This window comes from Apus apus, chromosome 23 (assembly GCF_020740795.1).
Source record: "Apus apus isolate bApuApu2 chromosome 23, bApuApu2.pri.cur, whole genome shotgun sequence".
NCBI classification, from domain to species: Eukaryota; Metazoa; Chordata; class Aves; order Apodiformes; family Apodidae; genus Apus; species Apus apus.
Window position 1 is genome coordinate 442,085 of NC_067304.1, and position 24,165 is coordinate 466,249.

General features: G+C 55.5%; 1 protein-coding gene across 1 annotated transcript in view; it reads left to right on the forward strand.

Moving 5' to 3' along the window:
- LOC127393666 (receptor-type tyrosine-protein phosphatase V-like) overlaps positions 1-24,165 on the forward strand; it is a 37,996-nt gene that overhangs the window by 11,237 nt on the left and 2,594 nt on the right. Inside the window, exons 11-38 of the mRNA XM_051638973.1 lie at positions 291-560; positions 858-1,130; positions 1,999-2,268; positions 2,653-2,925; positions 4,607-4,879; positions 5,355-5,627; positions 7,501-7,770; positions 8,232-8,510; positions 8,618-8,752; positions 9,294-9,504; positions 11,960-12,027; positions 12,488-12,614; positions 13,081-13,128; positions 13,551-13,644; positions 14,560-14,650; positions 15,150-15,226; positions 15,983-16,117; positions 16,802-16,924; positions 17,410-17,570; positions 17,935-18,070; positions 18,625-18,704; positions 19,382-19,469; positions 19,890-19,980; positions 21,298-21,374; positions 21,705-21,839; positions 22,344-22,466; positions 22,918-23,075; positions 23,679-23,814. Coding sequence (XP_051494933.1) covers positions 291-560; positions 858-1,130; positions 1,999-2,268; positions 2,653-2,925; positions 4,607-4,879; positions 5,355-5,627; positions 7,501-7,770; positions 8,232-8,510; positions 8,618-8,752; positions 9,294-9,504; positions 11,960-12,027; positions 12,488-12,614; positions 13,081-13,128; positions 13,551-13,644; positions 14,560-14,650; positions 15,150-15,226; positions 15,983-16,117; positions 16,802-16,924; positions 17,410-17,570; positions 17,935-18,070; positions 18,625-18,704; positions 19,382-19,469; positions 19,890-19,980; positions 21,298-21,374; positions 21,705-21,839; positions 22,344-22,466; positions 22,918-23,075; positions 23,679-23,814 — 4,475 coding nt within the window. The remainder of the gene's footprint in view (positions 1-290; positions 561-857; positions 1,131-1,998; positions 2,269-2,652; positions 2,926-4,606; positions 4,880-5,354; positions 5,628-7,500; positions 7,771-8,231; positions 8,511-8,617; positions 8,753-9,293; positions 9,505-11,959; positions 12,028-12,487; positions 12,615-13,080; positions 13,129-13,550; positions 13,645-14,559; positions 14,651-15,149; positions 15,227-15,982; positions 16,118-16,801; positions 16,925-17,409; positions 17,571-17,934; positions 18,071-18,624; positions 18,705-19,381; positions 19,470-19,889; positions 19,981-21,297; positions 21,375-21,704; positions 21,840-22,343; positions 22,467-22,917; positions 23,076-23,678; positions 23,815-24,165) is intronic.

Genomic DNA, 24,165 nt, shown 5'->3' on the forward strand with positions numbered 1-24,165 from the left:
AGGGGTTAGGGACAAAGGTGGGGGTGGGCAGTGGATGTGTCTGTGGCTGCCCCATCCCTGGAAGTGTTGAGGGGCAGGTTGGATGGGGCTTGGAGCAACCTGGGCTGGTGGGAGGTGTCCCTGCCCATGGCAGAGGGGTTGGATCTAGATGATCTTTAAGGTCCCTTCCAACCCAAACCGGTCTGGGTTTCTATACTCAGAGTTGTACAGCTCCCAGCTTCATTCCCAAAACTAGAGTCAGTCCTGAGCATCCCAAGCTTGTTGCTTATGATTCTGTTTCTCTCCTGCAGTTCCACTCCCTCCTCTTTCCCTGTCTGCTAGCCCTGGCACTGCCGGGGCTCTGGCTGTGCACTGGGAGACTCCCCTGGGGCACAGGGATGGGTACCTGCTCAGCATACAAGAGGAGGGCTCTTCTGCAGCAGCAAGGAACCTGGAAACAGGGAAGGACAGCACCAATGTCACCCTGGCACAGCTGGAACCAGGAACTTGCTACCTGGTTGGGATCTGGGCAGTAGCTGGAACCTTCCGTTCCCTCCCCAAGAACGTCACTGGCTGCACGGGTGAGCATCCGTACAACCCACGGGTGCTGCGGGTGGGAGCACTGTAAGGAGCTCTGGAATGGGGTGGGGATCCGTGTTGACACCGAGGGGCAGGAGAGGAGGGCAGCTTGGCCTGGTTCCCAGTGGCGCTGGCGTGCAGCCATCTCCTGCCTCTTGCAGCCCTCTTTCCCCACATGGGTGCAGAGGTCTTCTGGCTGCTGCTGGCTTGTGCCAGAACCAGGACTCCTCCTGGCCATGACTGCACACTCAAAGCTGCATCTACTTCCTTCTGACCTATGTGTCTGTTTTTCCTCACAGTTCCTGCTGAACCAACAAACCTGACCTTTACCAACCCAGGCAGCTCCTCAGAGCTTCATGTGAGCTGGAACAAACCCCCTGGCAGGAGGGACCACTACCTTATTACTCTGTACAGCCTTAGCACCCAGAAGAAGGATCAAGTCCAGACCTTGAGTCCCGATGCCCAGAACTTCACTTGGACTCACTTGGAGGCAGGCAGCAGGTTTGCTGTGCAGGTCACTGCTGTGAAAGGCCTTTTCAAAGCCTCCTCCTCCAACGTCACCCAATGGACACGTGAGTCTGATGGGCTGGGTTGGATGCAGTGCTCCACTGTGTCCCAGAACTTCCACCTGAACCTTGCAGAGCAACCACCACTATCTGTCCCATCCCAAAATATCCCTGCTTTGCCCCTTGCTTCTCTGCAATTGTCCCACCTTTCTGCTCACTGTCCTACTCCTTCCTCGACCCAGAACCAATCCCTGCCCCCCACCTCGAAGGCTCTGGATGTCTTCCCTGCATGTCCAGCTGCAAGCCCTGGGGTTATTGTGCTCATAGACACATGCATTGTCTGTCCGTTTGTCCCCATGCTTCTTCATGCCTGCAAAGCTGAGGTGTTCAGCCTGGAGAAGAGAAGGCTCCAGGGAGACCTTAGAGCATCTTCCAGTGCCTGAAGGGGCTCCAGGAAAGCTGGGGAGGGGCTTTCGGAATGGGCAGGGATGGATGGATGGGATGAGGTGCGAGGGTTCCAAACTGAAAAAGGGGAGACTGAGATGAGATCTTAGAGAGAAATTCTTTTCTGTGAGGGTGGTGAGAGCCTGGCCCAGGTTGCCCAGGGAAGCTGTGGCTGCCCCATCCCTGGCAGTGTTGAAGGGCAGGTTGGATGGGGCTTGGAGCAACCTGGTCTAGTCAGAGGTGTCCCTGCCTATGGCAGGGAGGTTGGAACTAGATGATCTTTAAGGTCCCTTCCAAGCCAGTCTGGGATTCTATGATTCTGTTCTTCTGCCTGGGATGATCTACAGTGCCCAGCCTGCCCATTCCCCGGTGGGAACTGGAGTCCCACATTGCCAGAGCATGAGGAACCCCTGGGCAAAGACATTGGCTCATTGCACTGAGCAGAGAGTGGTGGCACACGGGGCCTGACTGTCTTGCTGTTGCTTTCCAGACCCCGTGGCCCCTGCCAGCTTCACCCTGGGCAGCCCTTCTGCCTCCACACTGCAGGTCTCCTGGGCAGTCATGGGCCGAAGAGCAGAAGGCTTCGTGGTAGAGGTCTGTGACACAGCCTCCAGCAGCTGCGTTGGGCGCGTGGCGCTGGGTGTGGATGCCAGGAGTCACATCTTCAGGAACCTGAGCCCCGGCACCCGCTACTCCGTGGCAGTGAGGGCCACAGCAGGGCCCTTCCACACCAGCAGCCCCAACCTCACCCACTGCACACGTGAGTATGATGCTCTCCTTGCAGTCAGGTGTCCTCCACCAGATCTCCCCTTTCCTAGTGGAAATCAAGGGCCATACTGGTCCAGCCAGATCCTGCCTCCCTCTCCCGTCCATGCAAGCTCCCAGTGCTCAATCCCTACTGGATGCAGCATGGGGAGTCTGTGCATGACCATGTGGCCTGATCACCCATGTCCCTGGTAGCCATCCACTGCCATCCACAGGCTCAGGCAGCACCAGGGAGGAGGCAGCTGCGACAGGGCTGAGGGCAAAGCCAACCTTGCAGAGCTGACCCACCTCTTGCAGCACCTGCTTGGCACAGACATGGAGCAGCTCCTTTTCCCTCAGCCCAGATGTGGCTTCTGCAGTGACTTGTGTCTCCTCCCAGGACCACTGCCCCCGGCCACCCTGTGCTGGCTGAGCCAGGGACACCCCGACACCCTGAGTGCCTCCTGGGCAGCCCCGGCCGGGGGCCGGGACGGCTACAGCCTGACCCTGCGCCGGGCACCGCTGGGCACCGTGGCAGCTACAGCCTCGCTCGGGAGAGACACCCACAACTTCACCTTCACGGGCCTGGCCCCAGGGTACGAGTACTCCCTGGAAGCCAGCACCATGGCTGGACCCTACCAGGCAGCAGCACCCAACATCAGTGGCTGGACACGTGAGTGCCCGGAGCAGTGTCCTCTGCGGACGGGTGGGAGATGTTGCACCACCAGGCAGCCATGAGGAGGGCTGGGAGGGGACCTGCTGCCTTTGGAGGTGGGCTCTCACACACGCATGGTGCAACATGCAGCGGGTAGTGCAGGGGCACATTCTTACCCTCATGGACACGACAATGTTCAGCTGTAGGCTTGCACAAGTACATGCTGATGACATGCAGGGTGCCCAGCTGTGCCCGTGCAGGGACATCCCCCAGCCTGTGCTGCCTCACCTCCTGGTACACAGGAGCGCTCAAGCTGCCTCTGAATCCCCTCCAGCCAGTAGAAACCACATTGCCATAAAGGTTCATGAAATGAATCAGTGTAGTACAAGAGGCTAACACACAGTCCTCCCAGGAGAATTGGTCTTTGCTTTGGAGATCCAGAAAGATTTAGGGCTGGTCAGAGTATATACAACTGATAGATTATTGAGTGTGCCCTCAGTTTGCAGGGGACGCTAAGTTGGGAGTGTTGATCTGCCTGAGAGTAGGAAGGCTCTGCAGAGGGACCTGGATGGGCTGGATCCATGGGCCAAGGAGAATTGTGTGAGGTTCAACAAGGCCCAGTGTTTGGTCCTGCACATGGGTCACAAAAACCTCAGGCAATGCTCCAGGCTTGGAGCAGAGTGGCTGGAAAGTGCCTGCGAGAAAAGGATCTGGGGGTGTTGGCCAAGAGAAGCTGATGGTGAGCCAGTGTGTGCCGAGGTTGCCAAGGCCACCAGCATCTTGGCTTGTGTCAGCACTAGTGTGGCCAGCAGGACCAGAGCAGGGATCATCCCCCTGTGCTGGGCACTGGTGAGGGGACACCTCAAATCATAGCGTCAGCTTTGGGCCCCTCACCACACGAAGGACACTGAGGACCTGGAGCATGTCTAGAGAAGAGCAGTGGGGGTGGGGAAGGGTCTGGAGCACAAGTGTGTTGAGGAGAAGCTGAGGGAGCTGGGGATTTTCAGCCTGGAGCAAAGGAGGCTGAGGGGAGACCTTCTGGCTCTGCAACTGCCTGAGAGGAGGTTGGAGCCAGGGGGGTTGGTCTTGTCTCCCAAGGAACAAGTGATGGGATGAGGGGTATTGCCTCAAGTTATGCCAAGGAGGTTTAGATTGGATATTTGGAACAATTTCTTCCTGGAAAGTGTTGTCAGGCCCTGGCCCAGGCTGCCCAGGGCAGTGGTGGAGTCCCCATCCCTGGAGGTGTTAAAAGATGTGAAGATGTGGTGCAGAGGGACATGGTTTAGTGGTGGCCTTTGCAATGCTGGGCTAATGGTTGGACTTGATGATATTGAAGATATCCAACCAAAATAATTCTGTGATTCTATGATGTGCCAGCTCTGCCTGGCAGCTGCACTCCAGTTGTGTGCTGGAGGACACGTCTGCATGCAGCAGTGGCAAAGGTGCTGCAGCTGGGCTGTGGGCATGAGGGTGACCAGAACGAGGAAGTGTTGGCATATGAGGGACCACAGAGGGTGAGCAGTGTTAAAGGTGAGGTGGGGTTGGGGACAGATAAAAGTCAGGAGAAGGAGTGTGCTAGTGGGGATCTACGAGTCCCAGCCCTCAGGGAACATCTGTCCTGCTGTACAACATCCCATCAAGGGTCTGTTCCCTCTGGCACAGTCTTCATTCCCTAACATCAGATCTGGTGACTCCCCAGGCCCTCTGCCCCCGGCTGCCGTGTGCCTGCTGAGCCAGGGACACCCCGACACCCTGAGTGCCTCCTGGGGAGCCCCGGCCGGGGGCCGGGACGGCTACAGCCTGACCCTGCGCCGGGCACCGCTGGGCACCGTGGCAGCTACAGCCTCGCTCGGGAGAGACACCCACAACTTCACCTTCACGGGCCTGGCCCCAGGAAGCAAATATGTGCTGGAGGTGATGTCCATGGCGGGGTCCTACCAGGCATCTGCAGGGAACGTCAGCAACTGGACATGTGAGTACCCTGTGCTGAGGGTGTCACGAAAGCTCCTGGCAAAGGACACAGTCCCACTGACCTTCATGGCTGCCCTGAGCCCTGCCTGAAGCCACGGGCAAGTCAGTGGTGTGGCATGGAGCAGGGATCTGCCCACCTCACCATGGGCTCCACCAGCTTGGGTTGCGCCAGCTGAAGCTCCTGAGGCTTCAGAGGAGCAAGGAGGAGGGAGCAGCAGACAGTGGTCACCATCCCCTCCAGCTGGGTGTTCCCTCCTCACCCATCCCCAGGTGTCTTGCTCCAGCTGGGATAGGACCATGTCTGCTCAGGCACAACCTGAGGCTTGCAGGAGCTGCTTTTAGCTGTCTGCAGACTGGTGGATGCAGCCATCCTGCATGCTGCCCTGTCCTGTGTGGTGCATCCCTTCTGATGACACTGCCAAGATACCGAGGTAGTGTGCTCAGAGCCTGAGGTGTCTCTCATCCTGTTTCTCCAGATCCCCTGGCACCCCGGAACGTGTACATGACCAACCAAGGCTATCCCAACAGGCTGAGTGCATCCTGGCGAGCAGATCCCCAGGGACAGGACAGTTACAGGCTCCTCCTGTACCACTGGGGGTCAGGTGCTGTGGCAGCCAACATGTCCGTTGGGAAAGGCACCAGGAAATTCACCTTCTCTGGTCTGGCTCCAGGACACAAGTACCTGCTGGAGGTGGTGTCTGTGGCAGGGCCCTACATGGCCTCTGCGGGGAACATCAGTGACTGGACAAGTGAGTGGCAAGAGCTGGAGGTCCTTGCACCAGGTGTGGAGCTCAGCCTCCCCCAGCTGGTGGGGTCAGCATCTGCAGGGGGCAGGGACACGGCTGAGAGCTTTCTGGAGGCTGGAGGTACCATTGCAGCAGACAGACCATGGGCTGTGCAAGGAGAGCAGGGCAGTGCTGCCCTCAGGACATGGTGGCTGTTTCAGGAGGCAGAGCTCCAGGTCATGGCCCCACTGTTCATAGAATCATAGAATGGTTTTGGTTGGAAAGGACCTTAAAGATCATCTAGTTCCAACCCCCCCCTGCATGGGCACCTCCCACCAGACCAGGTTGCTCCAAGCCCCATCCAGCCTGCCCTTGAACACTTCCAGGGATGGGGCAGCCACAGCTTCTCTGAACAACCTGGACCAGGGTCTCACCAGCCTCATAGTGAAGACTTTCTTCCCAACATCTAATCTACATCTCCCCTCTTCCAGTTTTAATCCATTACCCCTTGTCCACTCTCTACAAGCCCTTGTCAAATGTCCCTCCCCAGCTTCCCTATATGCCCCCTTCAGATCCTGGAAGGCCTCTGTGATGTCTCCCTGGAGACACAAGCTAGCTCCTCCAGGCATAGGTGAGTGCACAAGAGTGAGGGATCCCATGGCAGGAGTGCTGCGCTGGTAGAGGACACCCACAGCCCAGACAGGCAGTGGGGGACACCCCTCCAGCCCTGCTGCCTTCCTCCCAAACATTCAGAAAATTCCTGGCATGGAGCACAGGGGGAGGATGGGCTTTTTGCTTTTTTTGGGTTGTTGTTTTTGTTTTGGTTTTTTTTTCCAAGGAATGTGGAAATTGCAGATAAGCACAATAAGCCTTTTCATGTGCTTGTCCCCACACTCCCTGCACTTTGCTTGGGGAATCCAGAGGTCTCTGCTCCCACGCTCAGCCAGCCCCTGGTAGGGTGCTGGGAGTCATGTGCAGAGCCCTGAAGGCAAGTTTCTGATGAAACTTGCTAACTGGAATGAGGAAGAACCCATCTCCTCATGTTCATCACTCTACATGTCCTCCAGTTGCCATTTGAAAGTCATTTCTGGCAGTGGCAGCCAGCATCTGCATGATGCTATCAGTGAACATAGGAAGTTTCCTTGCATGTTACTGTCTTCTAATTGTATTCAGATGGGTTGACGAGAAGCTCAACACAAGCCAGCAATGTCTGCTGGAGCCCAGAAAACAGCCGTGTCCTGGGCTGTCATCAGCAGTGTGACCAGCAAGTCAGGGAGGTGATTGTTCCCCTCTGCTCCACTCTGGTGAGACCCACCTGCAGGGCTGGGTCCAGTTCTGGGATTCCCAACACAGAAAGGACATGGAGCTCTTGGAATGAGTCCAGAGGAGGCCACGGAGATGATCCAAGGCTGGAGCAGCTCTGCTCTGGGGACAGGCTGGGAGAGTTGGGCTGTTCAGCCTGGAGAAGAGAAGGCACCAGGGAGACCTTAGAGCACCTTCCAGTGCCTGAAGGGGCTCCAGGAAAGCTGGGGAGGGACTTGGGACAAGGGCAGGAGTGATGGGATGAGGGGGTATGGTTTCAAGCTGAAAGAGGGGAGATTGAGATGAGATCTTAGGAAGAAATTCTTTGCTGTGAGGGTGGTGAGACCCTGGCCCAGGTTGCCCAGAAAAGCTGTGGCTGCCCCATCCCTGGCAGTGTTGAAGGGCAGGTTGGATGGGGCTTGGAGCAGCCTGGGCTGGTGGGAGGTGTCCCTGCCCATGCAGGGGGTTGGATCTAGATGACCTTTAAGGTCCCTTCCAACCCAAACCACTCTGGGATTTTGTGATTGTATCTCTGTAGGATAGGGGAGAGCTCCTGATTGCCGGTAACTCTCCCCTGATGTGTTTTTTATTGTAGCCCCTTCAGTTCCCAAAAATCTCTCTGTGGTGGCTGAAGGCAACAACACGATGCTCCTCTCCTGGGGCAGCATCTCTGGACAGCAGGATGACTGCCAGCTGTGGCTGCGGGATCCCAGGAACAGCACCGTGCCCCGGCGGCACGTCCTTGGAAGAGGGCAGGTTCAGCACCTCCTCCAGGGGCTGATCCCAGGGAGGAACTACTCTGTCTCGTTGAGCTGCGTGGCTGGGCCATACTGGAGCAGCACCAAACCCCTGGCAGTGCCAATGGGTGGGTATGCATGGTCCTGGGGACGGGGGGAGTGGAGGCTGGAAGGGAGAGAAACTTTTGGGTGGCCTCCAGGCTGGATCAGCCCTTGAGTGTCAACACAAGCATGGGAAGTCTTTCTGGTGGGACATGAGGAAAGCCAGGAAGGTGACCCTCTGGTAGCCATGGGTCCCCTAAGCTAGCCCCATCCTAGAGACGGGATCACCTCGTGGCCTGGCTGCATGTGAAGCAAAGTGGACTATTGGTCTGCTCCCCCTGTAGGACATCTGCTCAGGCCCTCGCCCGTTCACCTGGTTCTGTGGCCCTTGGCACAGCACGCTCCCAGGTCACAGATGTCCAGCTTTGCTTCTCCCTCTGGCCTAGGGACAGGCAGTAAAGGACAGGGTGGCTCTGGGCTAATGCATGGGCTGAAGTTGGGTGTTCTCTGATCTAGTAAGTTCAGAGCCTCAGTATCTCCTTTGCAGAGCCAAACCCTGTGGAGGACATGCAATGCCTACCAGAACCAAGGAGCCTTTACTTGAACTGGACCAGCTCTCCTGGAGATGTGGATGCTTATGAGGTGGTGACAGAGAGACTCTCTGATGCACGTCCCACCTCCAAGTATGTCCTGAATTTCCCTACGAGCGAGGCCAATCTGGAGGGGCTGAGGCCAAACTCATCCTACCGAATTGCTGTGAGCACACTGGGCATGAACACAATGAGGAGCCAGGCTGTAACTCTGCTCTGCAACACAACAGTGGAGGGTGAATCCCCTTCTTTTCCACAACCTTAGATCCTGCACAGAGCTGCAGGGGGTCAGTGAGGTGGGTCTAACACACTAAAAGGCTGTGCTTACTTGTTCCTTTTCCAGCCCTGCCTCCACCCCTGCGAGAAGACATCTTCCAGGTGGAGGCCAGATCCACAGTCATCCTTTCATCCAACCTGTTCAGCGAGGAGAACGGGCAGATCGAGTACTATGGTGTCATTGCTACCACCAACGATTCACGTAAGTCCCCTGCAGGGACTCCCTGGGGGCAGCAGATCCCCTGGATGTCACTTTGGGACTACCACTGTCACCTTGTACAGTTGTCCAGAGGAGGCCACAAAGATGATCAGAGGGCTGGAGCACTTCTCCTTTGAAGGCAGGCAGAGAGTTTGGCTTGTCCTGGAGAAGAGAAGGCTCCAGGGAGACATCATAGCAGCCTTCCAGTATCTGAAGGGGCTCCAGAAAAGCTGGTGAAGGACTTTGAACAAGGGCATGTAATGAGAGGACATGGGGTAATGGACTTAAACTGGAAGTGGAGAGATTTAGATTAGACACTAGAAGGAAATTCTTTGCTGTGAGGGTGGTGAGACACTGGAACAGGTTGCCCAGGGAAGCTGTGAAGGCCCCAAGGGCTCAAATGCTCAAGGGCAGGTTGGATGGGGCTTGGAGCAACCTGGTCTAGTGGGACGTGTCTCTGCCCATTCAGGGGTGGTTGAAACTAGATGATCTTTGAGGTCCCTTCCAACCCAAACCATTCCATGATTCTATGATTCCTCTTCAGTGCTGAGGCCCACCCAGGAAATTATGTCCAGCACATGGTATGACCACTATTATGGGACAGAAGATTCCTACCTGGCTGTGCTGATCCCCAATCCCTTCCACCTGAGCCCCAGGAGCTCCCATGAAACCTGGCGAGTGCCAGTGGGAACAGAGGAGTGTGGCCAGTCCAGGACGACCTGCAATGGGAAGCTGAAAGCTAACGAGCAGTACAGGTGAGAGAGGACAACATCCCTCCTGGGGAAAGGGGCTGGAGGAGAAAAAGGACTGTATGTGTCCCTGCAAGGTGCCACCAGCTTCCTGGATGTCACCTCACCCTCATGCTCCCCAGACCCTCAGCACTGGAGCCCAGAGGTTGTTCCACCAAGTGACATTTATGGGATGCAAGGAAACCTGGAGGATATAGGACCATGGGAAAGGGAGAGAGAGGGAAAACTCGGGCTGACAAGGGGTCTGCATATTGCTTTGGAGCTGGGCACCTCCAGAGCAGGAACTGGAACAGTTGCTGTCATTTGTAGGACTTTTTCACGTGACTTGGAGTTACATGCAGCCTTAGGTAGTGCAGAAATGAAACTGATTGAGAAACATCAGTTCAAGTGATGCCCACAAAGCTGGGGATCAGAGGCTGAGGGTGGCAAATACACAGGTCCAGGTTCCCCATGAGACACACACACACATCGCCCATGGCAGGGCTGGGTTAATAGTTGGACCAGGTGATCTTGAAGGTCTTTTCCAACCAAAATTATTCCATTATTCCCTGATCACAATATTAATAAATTCTGAGTTTTATTTGACAGTAAATAAAATCCAGGAACAGAAGTGTACAAGTGTGCATACTTTATTATAGGATACCTTTAAAACAGTTGATGATAAAACAGGCTTTCTGCTACAAAGGAAGAATCATCTCTTCAGTGAGTGCTCTGTTGAGATAGCAGCTCAGAATTGTATCAAACAGGGTCCATAGACCCAGGCATTTCTCTGCCAAAGGGAACCCCCAGAATCTGAGCGTTCTTCAATTTGAAGAAGGTTACAGCAAGGGTGACTGACTAGTGATGGAAGTCACTGAGGGTGTTGGGAAAAGAGAAAGAAAGACCATAAGAGAGTGTGTTCAGGAGAGAGAGCTTCTCTTTCCCTGATGAGCAAACACAGAGTTAGATCTGCCCATAAGTTCTGTGGTGGGAGGAGTCCCTGGTGGTGGATTTAGACCTGCTGGTTCTCCTTGTTTTCTGCTCTTCTGCCTCCACTCTCTCCTTTTGTTCTGTGCAAACTCTGTGCTTACAAGAAAACCTGAAATTGATTCTTACAGGGTCAGTTTAGATTTACACATTGACAAAAATGGTCTTTTAACTCAAACTGCTGTTTGGGGCAGCACTTGCAGAGAGTAGAGATTGGTGTTAACACCTCCTCAGGGAGCAGGAAATGGCTGAGACAGGGGACAGCCTGGGCACGAGCTGGGTCTGTGTCACACCACAGGTGCTCAGCCCAATGCCTGCCAGCAGACCCGAGCAGAGTTTAGCAAGGTCAGGAGCCCACTTCGGTACCTCCACCCCCCAGATACCATCCAGCCAGTCTGGCAACGTGTGCCTGCCCTCCCTGCTTCCCAGCTGCCCCTGCAGCACCTCCCTCCCGCAGGGCAGTCCTACTCCAGAGCCATCAGGCTGTCATTAGTCAGCTGCCATGATTTAGTAACGTGCTGAACTGCCCAGTTACTCAGGACTAGAAGATCCTCCTGCACCTCTCCCCAGTTTGCTTTCACTTTGCCTGCCCCAAACAGCATGGATACTCAGTGCCCTGCTGCTTCCCCAGGTAATCGTTGGTGCTGAGGTGAAGAGCAGGTTGCTGACAGCCCATCTCTGCTCTCTAAGCTGGCCCTTGTTTCCTATCTTTCAGTGAGGTATTTATCCACCTGTATCTCTCATGATGTGGCACCTGCAGGCTCAGTTTCCAAAGAGGTCTTTACTCTGCCAGTCGGGACACACAGACTCCTGGCTGCTGAAATCCAAAGCTATGGTTGAAAACCTTCGCCCACATTGAGGGCACGGGAAGCCCAACCCCTCCAAGCTACCTGCTGGGAAGGCCATCAGCTCTGCAGGGAGCTGTGAGGCTTGGTGTGCGCCTTGCTGGGGGCACAATGCGGGGCAGAACTCCCCAGGGAAGAGGATGTTCCAGCCACTTCTGTGTGCATAAGGAACGGTCTGGGTCAGGGCTCGGCCCTCCCAGCTGAGGTGCCCCTCTTTCAAACAGTTCCCAGGGCTCAGCTTTTTCAAGTCAACCCAATTAATAGGTTGACATGAACTAAGACAATGACTCAACCCAACTTGGTTTTCCCTACTTACTGTTGTCTTTCCTTACTTGTGTCTTATAAGAGAGCAGAAACTTACTGCTTGTCTCTGCACATGGCCCTTTGGAGGAGAGCTCCTTCCCATTTGTGCTCTCTGAACATTTTCTTATGTTTTCCCAAGTGTAACAAGCTTTTCTGAGAGGCACAAAACGGAGGAAAGACATTTTTACACATTCCCTAAATCCTTACCAGAAAAACCAGCTTCTTCCAATACAGCATTTCAGAACAGAGGCAGCTGTCCTAGTCCCCTGGGTCTTCCTCCTGCTGGCTGCGTGGGGGCTGCCCTCAGCTCAGCTTGCCCCTGATGACAGGACTCTGTTCTGCCCTAGGTTCAGCATTGCTGCCTTCACCAAATATGATCCAGTATCTCCTGCAGTGACATTCACCATGTTCTCAGGTAAGATGGGGAATGTCACCTTTTTGCAGGGACTTGTGGCAAGAGGAAAAGGGGGAATGGATTAAAACTGGAAGAGGGGAAATTTAGACATTAGGAGGAAATTCTTCACTATGAGGGTGGTGAGACCCTGGCCCAGGTTGCCCAGGGAAACTGTGGCTGCCCCATCCCTGGCAGTGTTGAAGGGTAGGTTGGATGGGGCTTGGAGCAGCCTGGGCTGGTGGGAGGTGTCCCTGCCCGTGCAGGGGGTTGGATCTAGGTTTTTCCTTTAAGGTTTTTCCAAGCCAAACCAGTCTGGGATTCTATGATTCTATAATCCTCCCTACCTGGCTGTGTAGGTTGGAGATAATCAACAACCTGACAATGACAAGCCAGAGGGACATCATAGGCTCTAGCAAATACAATCAAGTAAATGCAGCCATTTACTGACTCCTCTATCCCTTCTATCTCTTTTTCACTCCAGCTGCTGCATCTGGTGCAGACACAACTCCACTCTCAATGCCAATAATTGCTGGAATAATCATGGGATTTCTCCTGACACTTGCAGCTATTTTTGCTTTGATCTACTGGAAACAGCTCAGAGCAAAGAGGTGAGGATGATCCATCTCTTACCTGACAATACCAACCTTCCATGCCAGGCCAGGAGGAAGACCAGTGAGGACATACAAAGAGATTTAGGCAAACCAGGACACGTGCTAGTGGAGTTGTGCCTGGCAAGCAGAGAAGCAAAGGGCCGAGGGGAGAGAGGAGCTGCCTATGGAGTCTCCATCTCTGGAGACATTCCAAACCCATCTGGATGTGATCCTGTGGGATCTACTGTAGGGGATCCTGCTCTAGCAGGGAGTTGGATTAGATGATCTTCAGAGGTCCCTTCCAGCCCTGACCACTCTGTGACTCTGTGTGCAGTTGATTCCCACCTTTCCAGGTGTGCAAGGCAGCCTGTGTGCCCGGTGTGAGACATCGTCTCGCAACTGTCCCCTGGGCCAGCAGTACACAATATGCTCATAGCATCCATCCTTGCAGGGAAGGGTAACATCTCCCCTGCTTTGATTCTAGAACCAAGAAGAGCAGCTTGCCCCAGGAAATGACGACCTACAGCTTGAGGTGAGTGCTGGAGGCTTCCCTCTCTGTGTGGCCCCGCAGCAGGTCCCAGAGTCTTTCACCTACTTCCGTTCTCGTGCTTTGGCTCAGGAAAAATCCCAACTCTTGTCTCCTTCCAGTATTTTTTAGATCCCAGGCCTTCCCATGTTCAGTATTTATTACCCAGCTCCATTCCAAGCTAATGCTTTGCCCACACCTCCTCTGTGAGGCTTCTGCAGTGGGAGAATATCCTCATAATCCTGAAATCCCTCCCAATATTTAATCAATGCTCTGTTGGACATGGGCAGTGACCAGGCTAGAAGCCATCCCTGTGTCTGTGCATCCTGATACTGCAGGTCTCAAGGCCAGGTTGTCTCCTTGGCCACCAGACTGACCTGCATCCCAATACCTAAGGCAAGTTTTCCTCTGGACTGTATTTCATGCAGGAATGTCCATCGGCCAATTCCCATCCAGAACTTCAGGCAGTACTATGAGATGAAGACAGCAAGTGCTAACCAAGGTTTTTTCCAGGAGTTTGAGGTGAGATGAGAGTCCTGCTAGAGATGAGCCCACATTTTCCCTCATGCCAGCAGTAAGTAGCTCATGCCCAAGCTGTTGGGTGGCCTGTATAGACTCCTCATCTCCAGGGACAGTAACCCATCCCTAGCAATCCAATCACCCTGCTAGGCAGTCTTGGAAGCCAAAGACTGGATGGACCAAGATATCAGGCAGTTGCTTTGCTCAAACCTGGTTTTGTTCAAGTTCTGGTAAAACCACGTATTGTCTGTGGCATGAGGTGAACTAGCACCATCTGTAGCTGCTGGTGGACAAAGCTAAGGCCTGGACTGGAGGTGAAGATGCTGAGGGGTTCTGCAAAAAGATTCACCTTGACAGTGTTAGAGAAGAGCCTGGAGCCAAAAGGAAGGTTGAGGAGCACTCTCAGAGCTGTAGGGCTGGGTGTGAAATTCACCTCAGGCTACCTTCACTGTCTCCACTGCCAACATCTGCAGGTTCTGAATTGTTCTGCTGACAGCACCTTTGAAAGTCTTGTCAGCAATTTCAAACCCTCCTCAGATCAGCCTTCTCTGGCCTTTTGAATAAGAACAGAGGCAGGAACACAAGATATTTTTGTTTCTGCAGCATGAGATGTTTCAGTTTTCTCAGCGTAAAACGCTCTGAGCTTCTTGGTAGATTTCTGAGAAGGTGTTTTCCCCCCAGTACTTGTTCCTGGGCTTGTTTTCTTTTAAATACAAACTGTTGTTGGAAAAGGCAGTGGGAAAAGTAATCTATGGCTCAGAGTCCACAGGCCATACTGAAGGAGAAGCAGAGCAGTTGACTGTGCATGGGTGACCCTATTGGACCCCCAGCTAGATCTGTGGGTCATGAGCAGGGAGCTGGGTTGGCCAGGAACTCTCCAGAGAGACATTTGTGCTTATCTTTTCCCCTGCCCTACAGGAGCTGAAGGAAGTTGGGAAGGAGCAGCCAAAGGTGGAGGCTGAGCTACCAGCCAATGTCTCCAAGAACAGATATCCTCATGTGCTGCCCTGTAAGTGCTGTCTCCTCCCTGCCCCCCAGCACCCAGGGTGGGGATTCACACTGCAGAGCACAGGGATGGGCTCACCTGGCATCAGCGCAGGGTTCACAGCACCTGGCTCCTCTCCTGGCAGAAGGCACCTTGAAATGGGCCTCAGATTCCATTTTATGCTGAAGACTCAAGGCTTAGGGGTTGAGCCAGGGCTGAGCCACCATCCTCAGCTCCTCCAGGAGGCTGCTGGGTGGGCCCAGCTCAGGGATGGTCCCAGCTGGAGACCAAAGAAGGACCATGAGTGCCCCATGACTTCTCTTATGAACCTCCTTATAGCAGCTCTGCTTTCTTCTGCCACCACTAGCCCAGCTAGAGAAGATGCCTGAACACAGAGCCTCACTGCTGGCCATGTGCATGGAGCTGCTGGGGCTTCTCCTAGTTTGTTCCCCAGATGTAGAGGAGATGGCCATGTCTTGGTGAAGGGCTGCCTCGGGGGTCATGTCTGTATGGTCCTTTTCAGATGATCACTCTCGGGTCAAGCTGAGCCAACAGGGGGAGGACCCACACTCAGACTACATCAATGCCAACTTCATGCCTGTGAGTGCCCACCTGCCTTCCCCACTGACACGTGGCCACGGGGCACCATCATAGAAGCTCTGCTTGGATTGAGATTGTGAGGGTTGGTGGGCAAGAGCTACGCCTGAAGCCACAGCTGACACAGCCTGGAAGGAGTTTGGGGTCAGGTGGAGATGTGGAGTCCTTTAGCAGGGGTTGGTGGAGATGGTCTGGCAGCACATTCTGTGAATGCAGGTGTGAGTGGGGAGTATGGCAAGGCTTTCTGCTTTCTTCCTGGGGACTGTCCTCTTCCCATCATCTCCCAGCTGCCCTGCCTGCCTGCTCTTTCTCCTGCTGGTCTGTGCAGCTGCATTTGAACAAACCCGGAACTGTGCCTACATCCCCCATCCAGGAGGTTTTCCCAGGTAATGGGCAGGGCACCCAGCATGGTGGGTGGCCATCTCTGCCAGGGGGCAAAGAAGGAGACACAGCCTGAGGCCCTGCATGCTCACCCTGCCTCCAGCCAGGACTTGGGAGCCTGAGAAAGACCCAGTTCTGTCAGGCTGAATGAGGAACTGCTTGGAGGGAAGCACGTCTTCATTCCAAACACTTGGAGAACACGTGCTGGGCAGCTCATGCTCCCTGTGAAATCAGCTCTCTGGGATCTGCCCATGTGGGCTGAGGGCAAGGGACATTTCTCCTGCCACCACAAAAGCAGAGCAGGCACTGACAGTGTCCCAGGGCAGGACCCATCTGCCTCAGCAACCTGCCAACCCCTTCTGTCTGACTCTTGCTCAGGGCTATACATCCCAGCAGGAGTTCATTGCCACCCAGGGGCCTCTGAAGAAAACGATAGAGGACTTCTGGAGGCTGGTGTGGGAGCAGAACGTCTGCAACATCATCATGCTGACAGTCTGCATGGAGAACGGGCGGGTATGTCAGGAGCACAACGTGCCAGCCCCAGACAAGCCCAGACCTGGTCGTGTGAGCTGAACCCAGCCTGGGTTGGTGCTCTCTCTACCAACCCCTGCTCAGATGTGGCTCCAGGATGAGCACAGGACACATGACTTCCCTGACAGGCAGTCTGGGGAGAACAGAGGCTGATGTGAGCAGCTCAGCATTAGCTTGGGGTAGGAAGAGGCAGAAGTGGAACTTATGGACATTTGTCCCCAAAAGATGGGTCTCTATCCCAACCTCCTGCTCAAAGCAGATTCATGTAGTGCAGGTTGCTCAGTGTCTTGCCCAGTGGAGAGCTGTGTATGTCCAAGGATGGAGAGTCTGCAGATCTCTCAGCCTTCAGATATTTCTGCAGCATTTGAAATTACCACTTGCCTCTGGGTGAGACACGTCACATGGACTGTTCCTCCAGTCTCCAGGAATGATGAAACCCACAGGGTTCCTTTTCTTTGGAGGAGGCTGAGATCCAAATGAAGGGGAGGTGGGAGCGCAAAGCTCCTAGTGGGAAGGGGAAGCACCCCTGCCTGCCACCAAAGACGTGGCCTAGCTCCCTGCAAAGCTTCTGCTCTACAAAGGCTTCCTGGGAATCAGGAGTCACTCAGTGGGACCAGGCCTGGGCCCTCACTGGCCTCACTGGGACCCTGTCTTGCCTGTGTTTAGGTCCTCTGTGATCATTACTGGCCATCCGAATCTGCCCCAGTCTTCTACGGGCAGGTCCGGGTCCACCTACTGATGCAGAGCAGCTCTGAGGAGTGGACCATGCGCCAGTTCAAACTGTGGCATGTGAGTAAGGACCCACCAGGACTCAGGAACCTGTCAAGGACTGGGGGTTTGCATGGGATGTGGTGGCATTTCTCCTTGGTAGTGGTGGCATAATTTCCTTTCCCTGCCATTATTGGGTTCCACATGACCCAGTCCCCTGAGGTGCAGTCTGTCACTTCAGACTTGGTACCATAGAAGTGTCCAACATGTCCCACCCCTGCTGTCCACCCTTGCTATCTCCTTTCAATGTCCCTGCAGTTCCTGCAGTGGGACACAGCCTGTAGCTCCACGGGCATGTTCCCTGCAGTCAGAGGCAGGTCTCCTCCCTACCACCTCCTCATGCCTCACCATGTGAGGGGCTGTAGAGAAAGACAGGGGAGCAGAAGCCACCAGGCAGTGCAGCAGACCTGACATTGGCTGAGCTAGGTGTCTTCCAAGTCCCCAGATGCTCCAGGGCTCCCTGTCCCCACAAGCTGCACACTGACCACCAGCATCCCCCCTGGCAGGAGGGTCTCCGGGCAGAGCGGCACGTGTCCCACCTGCACTACACGGCGTGGCCTGACCATGGGATCCCAGAGTCCACAACTTCCATTCTGACCTTCAGAGAGCTGGTCCGGGAGCACATCCAGAGCACTAAGGATGCAGGACCAACCCTTGTGCACTGCAGGTGAGGCTCTGCTTGGGGGATGGCAGGAGAAGCAGTGGGAGAGGACACAGAGCACTCCTTGAGCACCAGCTGGGAGGGGAAGCAACCCCTGGAGACATGGCTGGTCTGTGGAGTCTCCTGCCTGGGCAGTGGGGGTTGCAGGGCTGCTCTCAGCCTGGGCCCCAGTTCAAGGGGGTGGCGCAACTGGGGGTGGTCAGCACCAAGGATGGGCTGAATGGCTCCTCAGCCCCACACCATACTTGGACACCGGCTCCTCAGCCCCATGCCATGCTGGGACCAGTGCAGCATCCTTGCAGCACGTGCAGCAGCAGGAGGGTGCCTGTTGGGTCAGGCATTGTTTAACCTTCACTGTCTGTGCCCCTAGTGCCGGGGTGGGTCGCACTGGCACCTTCATCGCCCTGGACCGGCTGCTGCAGCAGGTGAAGCAGGAGAAGGTGGTGGACACCTTTGGTGTTGTTTACACCTTGCGGATGAACCGTTACCTGATGATTCAGACACTGGTGAGACCTCTGCTCCCTGTTCCTCAGCCCCCTTGCTCCAAGGTGTAAGGGCTTGCAGGGCTGATAGACAGGCTGGCCAGTCCCAGCACCCCCAGGCTGGTCCCCAACTTGACCGCTGTGTCATGGAGAAGTGACCTGTCAATTCAAGTGAAAATTGCTCAGCTGTGGGGGTCTCCAGCAGCTTCCTGCCCTGCTAGACCTGCAGCAGCAGCACACAGAGTCTCAGAGCCCTCCCAGGAGGTTCAAAGCACCCCACCTAGGAACAGGATCAGACCCTTTGCAGGCAATTCTTAACCCACACCGCGTCTCTGGTCTCTGATGCTCCACAGCCCATGTAATATTTCCAGTGCTCAGGGTTGGGACAAGGTATCAGCCCTCCCCTTCAGGACAGACAGACCCAAGGGGAGTATCCAAGGGCTCTGAGACTGAAGAGCCCAGGGTCTTTCGGGCATGAGAGTAGGACACCCTCTGCCCCCTAGGCAGTGCCATTCCCACCCTCCCATGCTGCCCTCATGATGCAGTGCCCTGCAGCTCTGTCTGCCTTTGCCTTCCAGTCCCAGTACATTTTCCTGCACAGCTGTATCCTGGACAAGATATTGGAGGAGCCACTCTTGAGTTTATCAGAGGCAGAGAGGTAAGGGCCTGCCACTCTGCACACCCTGACCCACAGCCCCACCAGGATCCTCAACCCAGCTTGAGCCCTGGCTCCATGACAGAAGGGCAGGGAAGCCCAACCAGGCATCTCACTCTGTGTTTTGAGGGGGACAGTCCAGGGCTGGGTGTTCTTGCAACATGGGGACCCCAGCCCAGAACCAGCTGTGAGTCACTGGGCACACTGGGAAGGCTTGGACCACATCCTTCTTTATTCCAGTGCCAGTCTCCTGGGCTACACCAATGCCAAAGATCTGCAGAGCTGTCCTGGGGAAGGTGTTTCCATCAGCTCTGGCTCCCCAACCCACAGGGGTGCCCTAGAGATTGGTCCAAGCTGGAAGGCTCATGGCAGCTGGGTGGCCTTGGGTTGTCCCTTCTAATGGGGGCCAAGGGGAGGGAACAGGCTCAGGCTGGGTAGGGCTTTGCCCACCTACCTTATTATCTCTGAGGCTACATCTGGAGGTCCCATACATATCTTTATGGCCCGATTGTCTCCTTCCTCATGTCAAGCAGGATGACTTTGTCCTTGCTGCATCTTTGGAACGGACCCTGGGCTATGCCACACCTGAGACCTCCCGCCTTTGTCCAGGGGAGAGCAGGTTGGCATGGGCCTGGATGCTGCTGAGCCTGCTCACCCTCACCCCCAGGTTCTCTCCCCAGGTCCTGCCCCATCCCACTGAAGAGCTTTGCTCAGCACTACGCCCAGAAGGCGGCCAAGGCCCACCTGGGCTTCCTGAGGGAGTATGAGGTGAGAGCTGTGGTGGGCAGGGGGCAAGGGGCACTGCCATGGCTACATGCTCTGGGGGCACCTGTGGAGCCTGGGCAGGATGTGGGACACCCAGTAAGGGTCTCCTGAGTGGGTCCCATGTCCCTGTCTGTCCTGGCACACAGCTCCCTCTCACATCCTGCACTGATCAGGGTCTGTCCATGACTTGCTCCCCAGACCCCACGCAGGGTCAGGACCACCTCAGCACCGTTCTTCTAGAGAGGGATGTAGTGGCCTCCTGGCAGCACAAGGTAGTCACCCAGGACCCCAGCTAAGGCTCTGCATACACAGCTACAACCACCCCTCTGCTGAACCCAGGTGTCACCAGGAGTCCCCAGTCCTCCCAGCTCCTCCTGGCCGTTCCTCACTCACTGCTTCCTCCATCCTCTTTCACTCTGGCAGAGCCTCCTGGAGGTTGTTAAGGAAGAAGCCAGCTCTGCAACACCATCTTCAGGCACCCGGCAGACACAGCCCTCTTCCAGCATCCTCCCATGTAAGTGCTGGGACCCCTTACCGCCTCTTCGTGGACCTGCCTGGAGCCAGGCTGGGCCAGGGCTGGTGATCCACAGAGAAAAACATATTTTGACACACTGCAGTGAGTCCACCAGAAGACTACCAAGGTGTTTTGGGGTGGAGCACATGATGCATGGGACCCACTAGGTGCGTTTGTTCAGAGAAGACGAAGGGGAGATGATCTTGCCATCTTCTCCTTCACTGGAGACATTCAAAACCCCCCTGGACACGTTCCTGTGTGATGTGCTCTAGGTGACCCTGCTCTGGCAGGGGTGTTGGACTAGATGATCTTTCGAGGTCCCTTCCAACCCCTATGATTCTATGATTCTATGATTCAACTGCCTGCTGGGAGAAAATGTAGTCTTCTCAGATGTGCACCATGGAAGGACAAGAGGCAATTGGGATGATTTGGGAGGGTAATCCAACTAGGTATAAGGAAAAATTAATTCCCATAAAGGTGGCCAAACAGTAGAGCAGGGGCCCAGAACATCTGCAGACTCTCCATCCTTGGGGATATGCAGCTCTCCATAGGCCGAGATACTGAGCAACCTGCAATACTCCTGCTTTCAGCAGAAGGTTGATAGAGACCTGTCTTTTGGGGACCAATGTCCATGAGCTGCAGGGGGGAGCACCTTTGCAGAGCACTGGTGAATGGGAGGTTGGATTTGTGTGCCTGTGTGGAGTCCAGCAGGGGTCTGCAGGAGCTGTGTGGGCACAAGATTGACTTGGATCCTGCACCTCCCACATCTTCAGAATCAGAGAATCACAGAATCATTCTGGTTGGAAAAGGCCTTTAAGATCATCAAGTCCAACCATTATCCCAGCACTGCCAAGGCCACCACTAGCCCAGGTCCCTCAGCACCACATCTACAGGGCTTTGAAACCCCTCCAGGGAAGGGAACTCCACCCCTGCCCTGGGCAGCCTGGGCCAGGGCCTGACAACCCTTTCCAGGAAGAAATTGTTCCCAGTACCCAATCTAAACCTCCCCTGGCACAACCTGAGGACATTTCCTCTTGTTCTATCCCTTGTTCCTTGGGAGAAGAGACCGACCCCCCCAGCTCCAACCTCCTCTCAGGCAGCTGCAGAGCCAGGTCTCCCCCCAGCCTCCTTTGCTCCAGGATGAACACCCCCAGCTCCCTCAGCTGCTCTTCATATGACTTGTGCTCCAGACCCTTCCCCACCTTTGTTGCTCTTCTCTGGACATGCTCCAGGCCTTCAATGTCCTTATTGTGGTGAGAGGCCCAAAGCTGACCCCAGGATTTGGGGTGCAGCCTCACTTTGCCATCACTTTTGCAGACGATCGCTCCAGAGTGAAGTTCTCCCTGCTGGAACAGGCCCCTTACTCAGGTCCCCTGCAAGTGTGGCGTGTCCCGGTGAGTCGTGCCCGCTGCTGGGCCTGGGGCCCATGGGCAGGTGATGCTGCCCCTTCCTTACCCACTCCCTCCTGCTGGTCCCTGCACTGCCCCAATGGTCACTGCTGCTGTCCTCCTATGTGGACACAGGGGACTGTGGGGACAGTGAGTTCTCAGCTGCCCAGTTTGGGCTGTCCTACCTTCCCTCCCTCAGTGCTTTCTCTTCTCTCATTGCCTCCTGACCTGCTGAGCTTCCCTTCTTTTCCTGGCCTCTCCTGCAGCTGCCTGGGCTGAAGGGGTACCTGGGCCACCCTCTTCAGCAGGAGAGTGATGTTCTCCTTCCCCACCCAGGGCTGCAACTCCAGCAGGGAGTATCTGGCTGTCCAAGGGCCTGACAAGTTGACCATGGAGGACTTCTGGACCCTGGTGTGGGAACAGGATGTTCATACCATCCTGACACTTCTCCCATGGCAGCAGAAGGGGGAGGTAAGGTGCCGTGCCTGTCTGTGCTTTGGCAGAGGGGGATCTGTCCAGTGGAGCTGGAAGCTAGAGGAACTCCAAAGCTCAAAGTCTGTTCCCTGCCTCCTGGGGCCTTGCTAAAGCTGAGCCTTCTTGTGTCAAAGTGCTCCCACAGCTTGTCATGGGAGACAGGTTCTGTCTGCCCACCATGCAGTCTGTGGCCTTGGACTCAGCTGGTGCTCTTCAAGCTGTGTCTCTGTGGCGCCCAAGAACAGCAGCTCCTGCCTCTGATCAGCTGAGGTAGAGAGAGTTTGCTGAGCAGATTCCCACTGCCAGGCAGCTCTGTTAGCAGGGAAGCTGGTTGCCATCTGGTCGTGCTTCCAAAACTCCCCCAGGCTTTAGCTAGGAATGAAATGGCATAGAGTGGTGTGGGGGTACTCTTGGTCCAACCCCATCACAGCCCCCTGAGATGGTGACTGGTCTGAAAGATGCCTGTCCTCAACATGAAGCCAAACTTGCTGTTGCCCACAGGTCCCCAGTGAGGCATGCTGGCCCCTGGAAGGAGACTCTCTCTGCACAAAGATGCTGACCATCCAGAGTGGCACAGAGAAGCTTGTCTCTGGGTGGAGGTGTATCCAGCTCAAAATGAAGCACGTATGTGTTGTTGGGATTGGGCTGGGATGTTCTTCACTGCTAGCAAACAGGGCTGGAGGGGCAGGGACTGGAGCCTTGTCTGAGCTGCCAGAGCTCAATGCCAGCAGTCCACAAATGCAGGAGGGGGCCTAGATTGCAGCATCCAGAACATCTGTTGAGTGGACACAGGAGATGCACGAGAGAAGCCTTGGAGGCTTCTCCCACCCCTTGCTGATAGAAAAGGCCCACACAGTTCTCAGTCTCCCTCTCAAGGGGTAGGTTGGGGTGCAGAGAAGGTGCCAGAGTCTCCGTACCTCGTGTGGGGTGGTGGGCAGGGCCCACCCATCTGGGCAGCATTCCAGCAGCTCAGGCAAACATCTGACAACCCAAGGGCTGGAGAGCTGGGACCCCTCTGCATCCAAACGCCCCCATCCCTTCCCAACAGCCATGTCTGCTCTTTCTGTCTCACCAGGAGAAGAAAGCAAAGGAGAGGCAGGTACAACAGTTCCTGTACACGCTGTGGAGCAGCACGAAGCAGCCAGATGTGCAGAGCCTGGTGGAGCTCCTCACTGCTGTCAGACGGGGCCAGCCCCACCGCAAGAGGGCCAGTCCTCTCCTGCTGCACTGCAGGTACTGCCCCACCTGTGGGCAGCCTCCCAGAGCTGGACCCACCAGGTTGGGAAGCCCCTTGCCATGGCCTGAGCCCTCTATCCAAGACCCCAAGGGCTTGGGACATGTTGAGAGCCTGTCCAAGAGAGCCAGGGAATCTCTGAGATGGGGAGGTCAGATGAAGCCATGCCCTGCTGAGTGCATGGAGAGGGGTGGGCGGAAAGGGTTGGGCCAGGGGCAAGCACAGGTGGAGTTGGCTGAGGTGCCCAGACACCCCTGGGCTGACTGCCAGGGAGCAGCCCCCATGTCTTCATCTGCTCACAGCCAGGAGGAGCTCATGGTCCCACAGGAGCCAGCACAGGAGCAGAGCTGGCTTGGGTGAGGGCTGCACAGCTCAGTGGGGCAGGGTAGGCTGGATCTCCAAGGTCCTTCCATGGAGAATTCAGGGTCCCAGCCAGAGGCCTCCCTGCTGCCCAGACCAGTGCTCACAGTTCTCTGTCCCCAACATACTCAGTTGCTGTATGTTTTCTCATGAGGCTTCTGACTTCTTGAGCTGGTGCCCATTTCCAAAGAGGTTTGCCTCAGCCTGGCCTGACATCAGTGACCCTCCCTTGTCCCTTGCAGTGGTGGCATGAGCCAAATGAGGACCCTGATCTCCCTGGACTGCCTGTTGCACCAGATCAAAGCTGAAAGAATTGTGGATGTCTACAGGGTGACCCTCCAGCTGGCAAGAAGCTGCTGTCTGATGACCCCGACTCTGGTAGGTGGGAAGGAGGAAGGGTGGTGGGCTGGGCAGAGCAGAAGGCCCACGCTGAGCTGCCTGGAGCAAGCTGTCCCCTCCCCAGTGCTGCCTGCCACCTTGCAGCCCATCCAGCCTCAGCAGGGATTCATTCCACCCTTGTCCCCACCCTGGGTTCTGCAGAAACCCCAGGCTGAGGGCACTGCCTTCTCCTGGGAAAGAGTTTTCTGCCTCCTCAGCTCTGGGAGTGAACCAGGTTCAGTTGCAGGTGAGATCAGAATCAGGTGAGGCCACTGTTAGAGCATGAAGCTCTACCTGTCAAACCTGCCTCTGGACCCAGGGTCTGCCCCGTGTCCCCTCATCTGGGGCCTT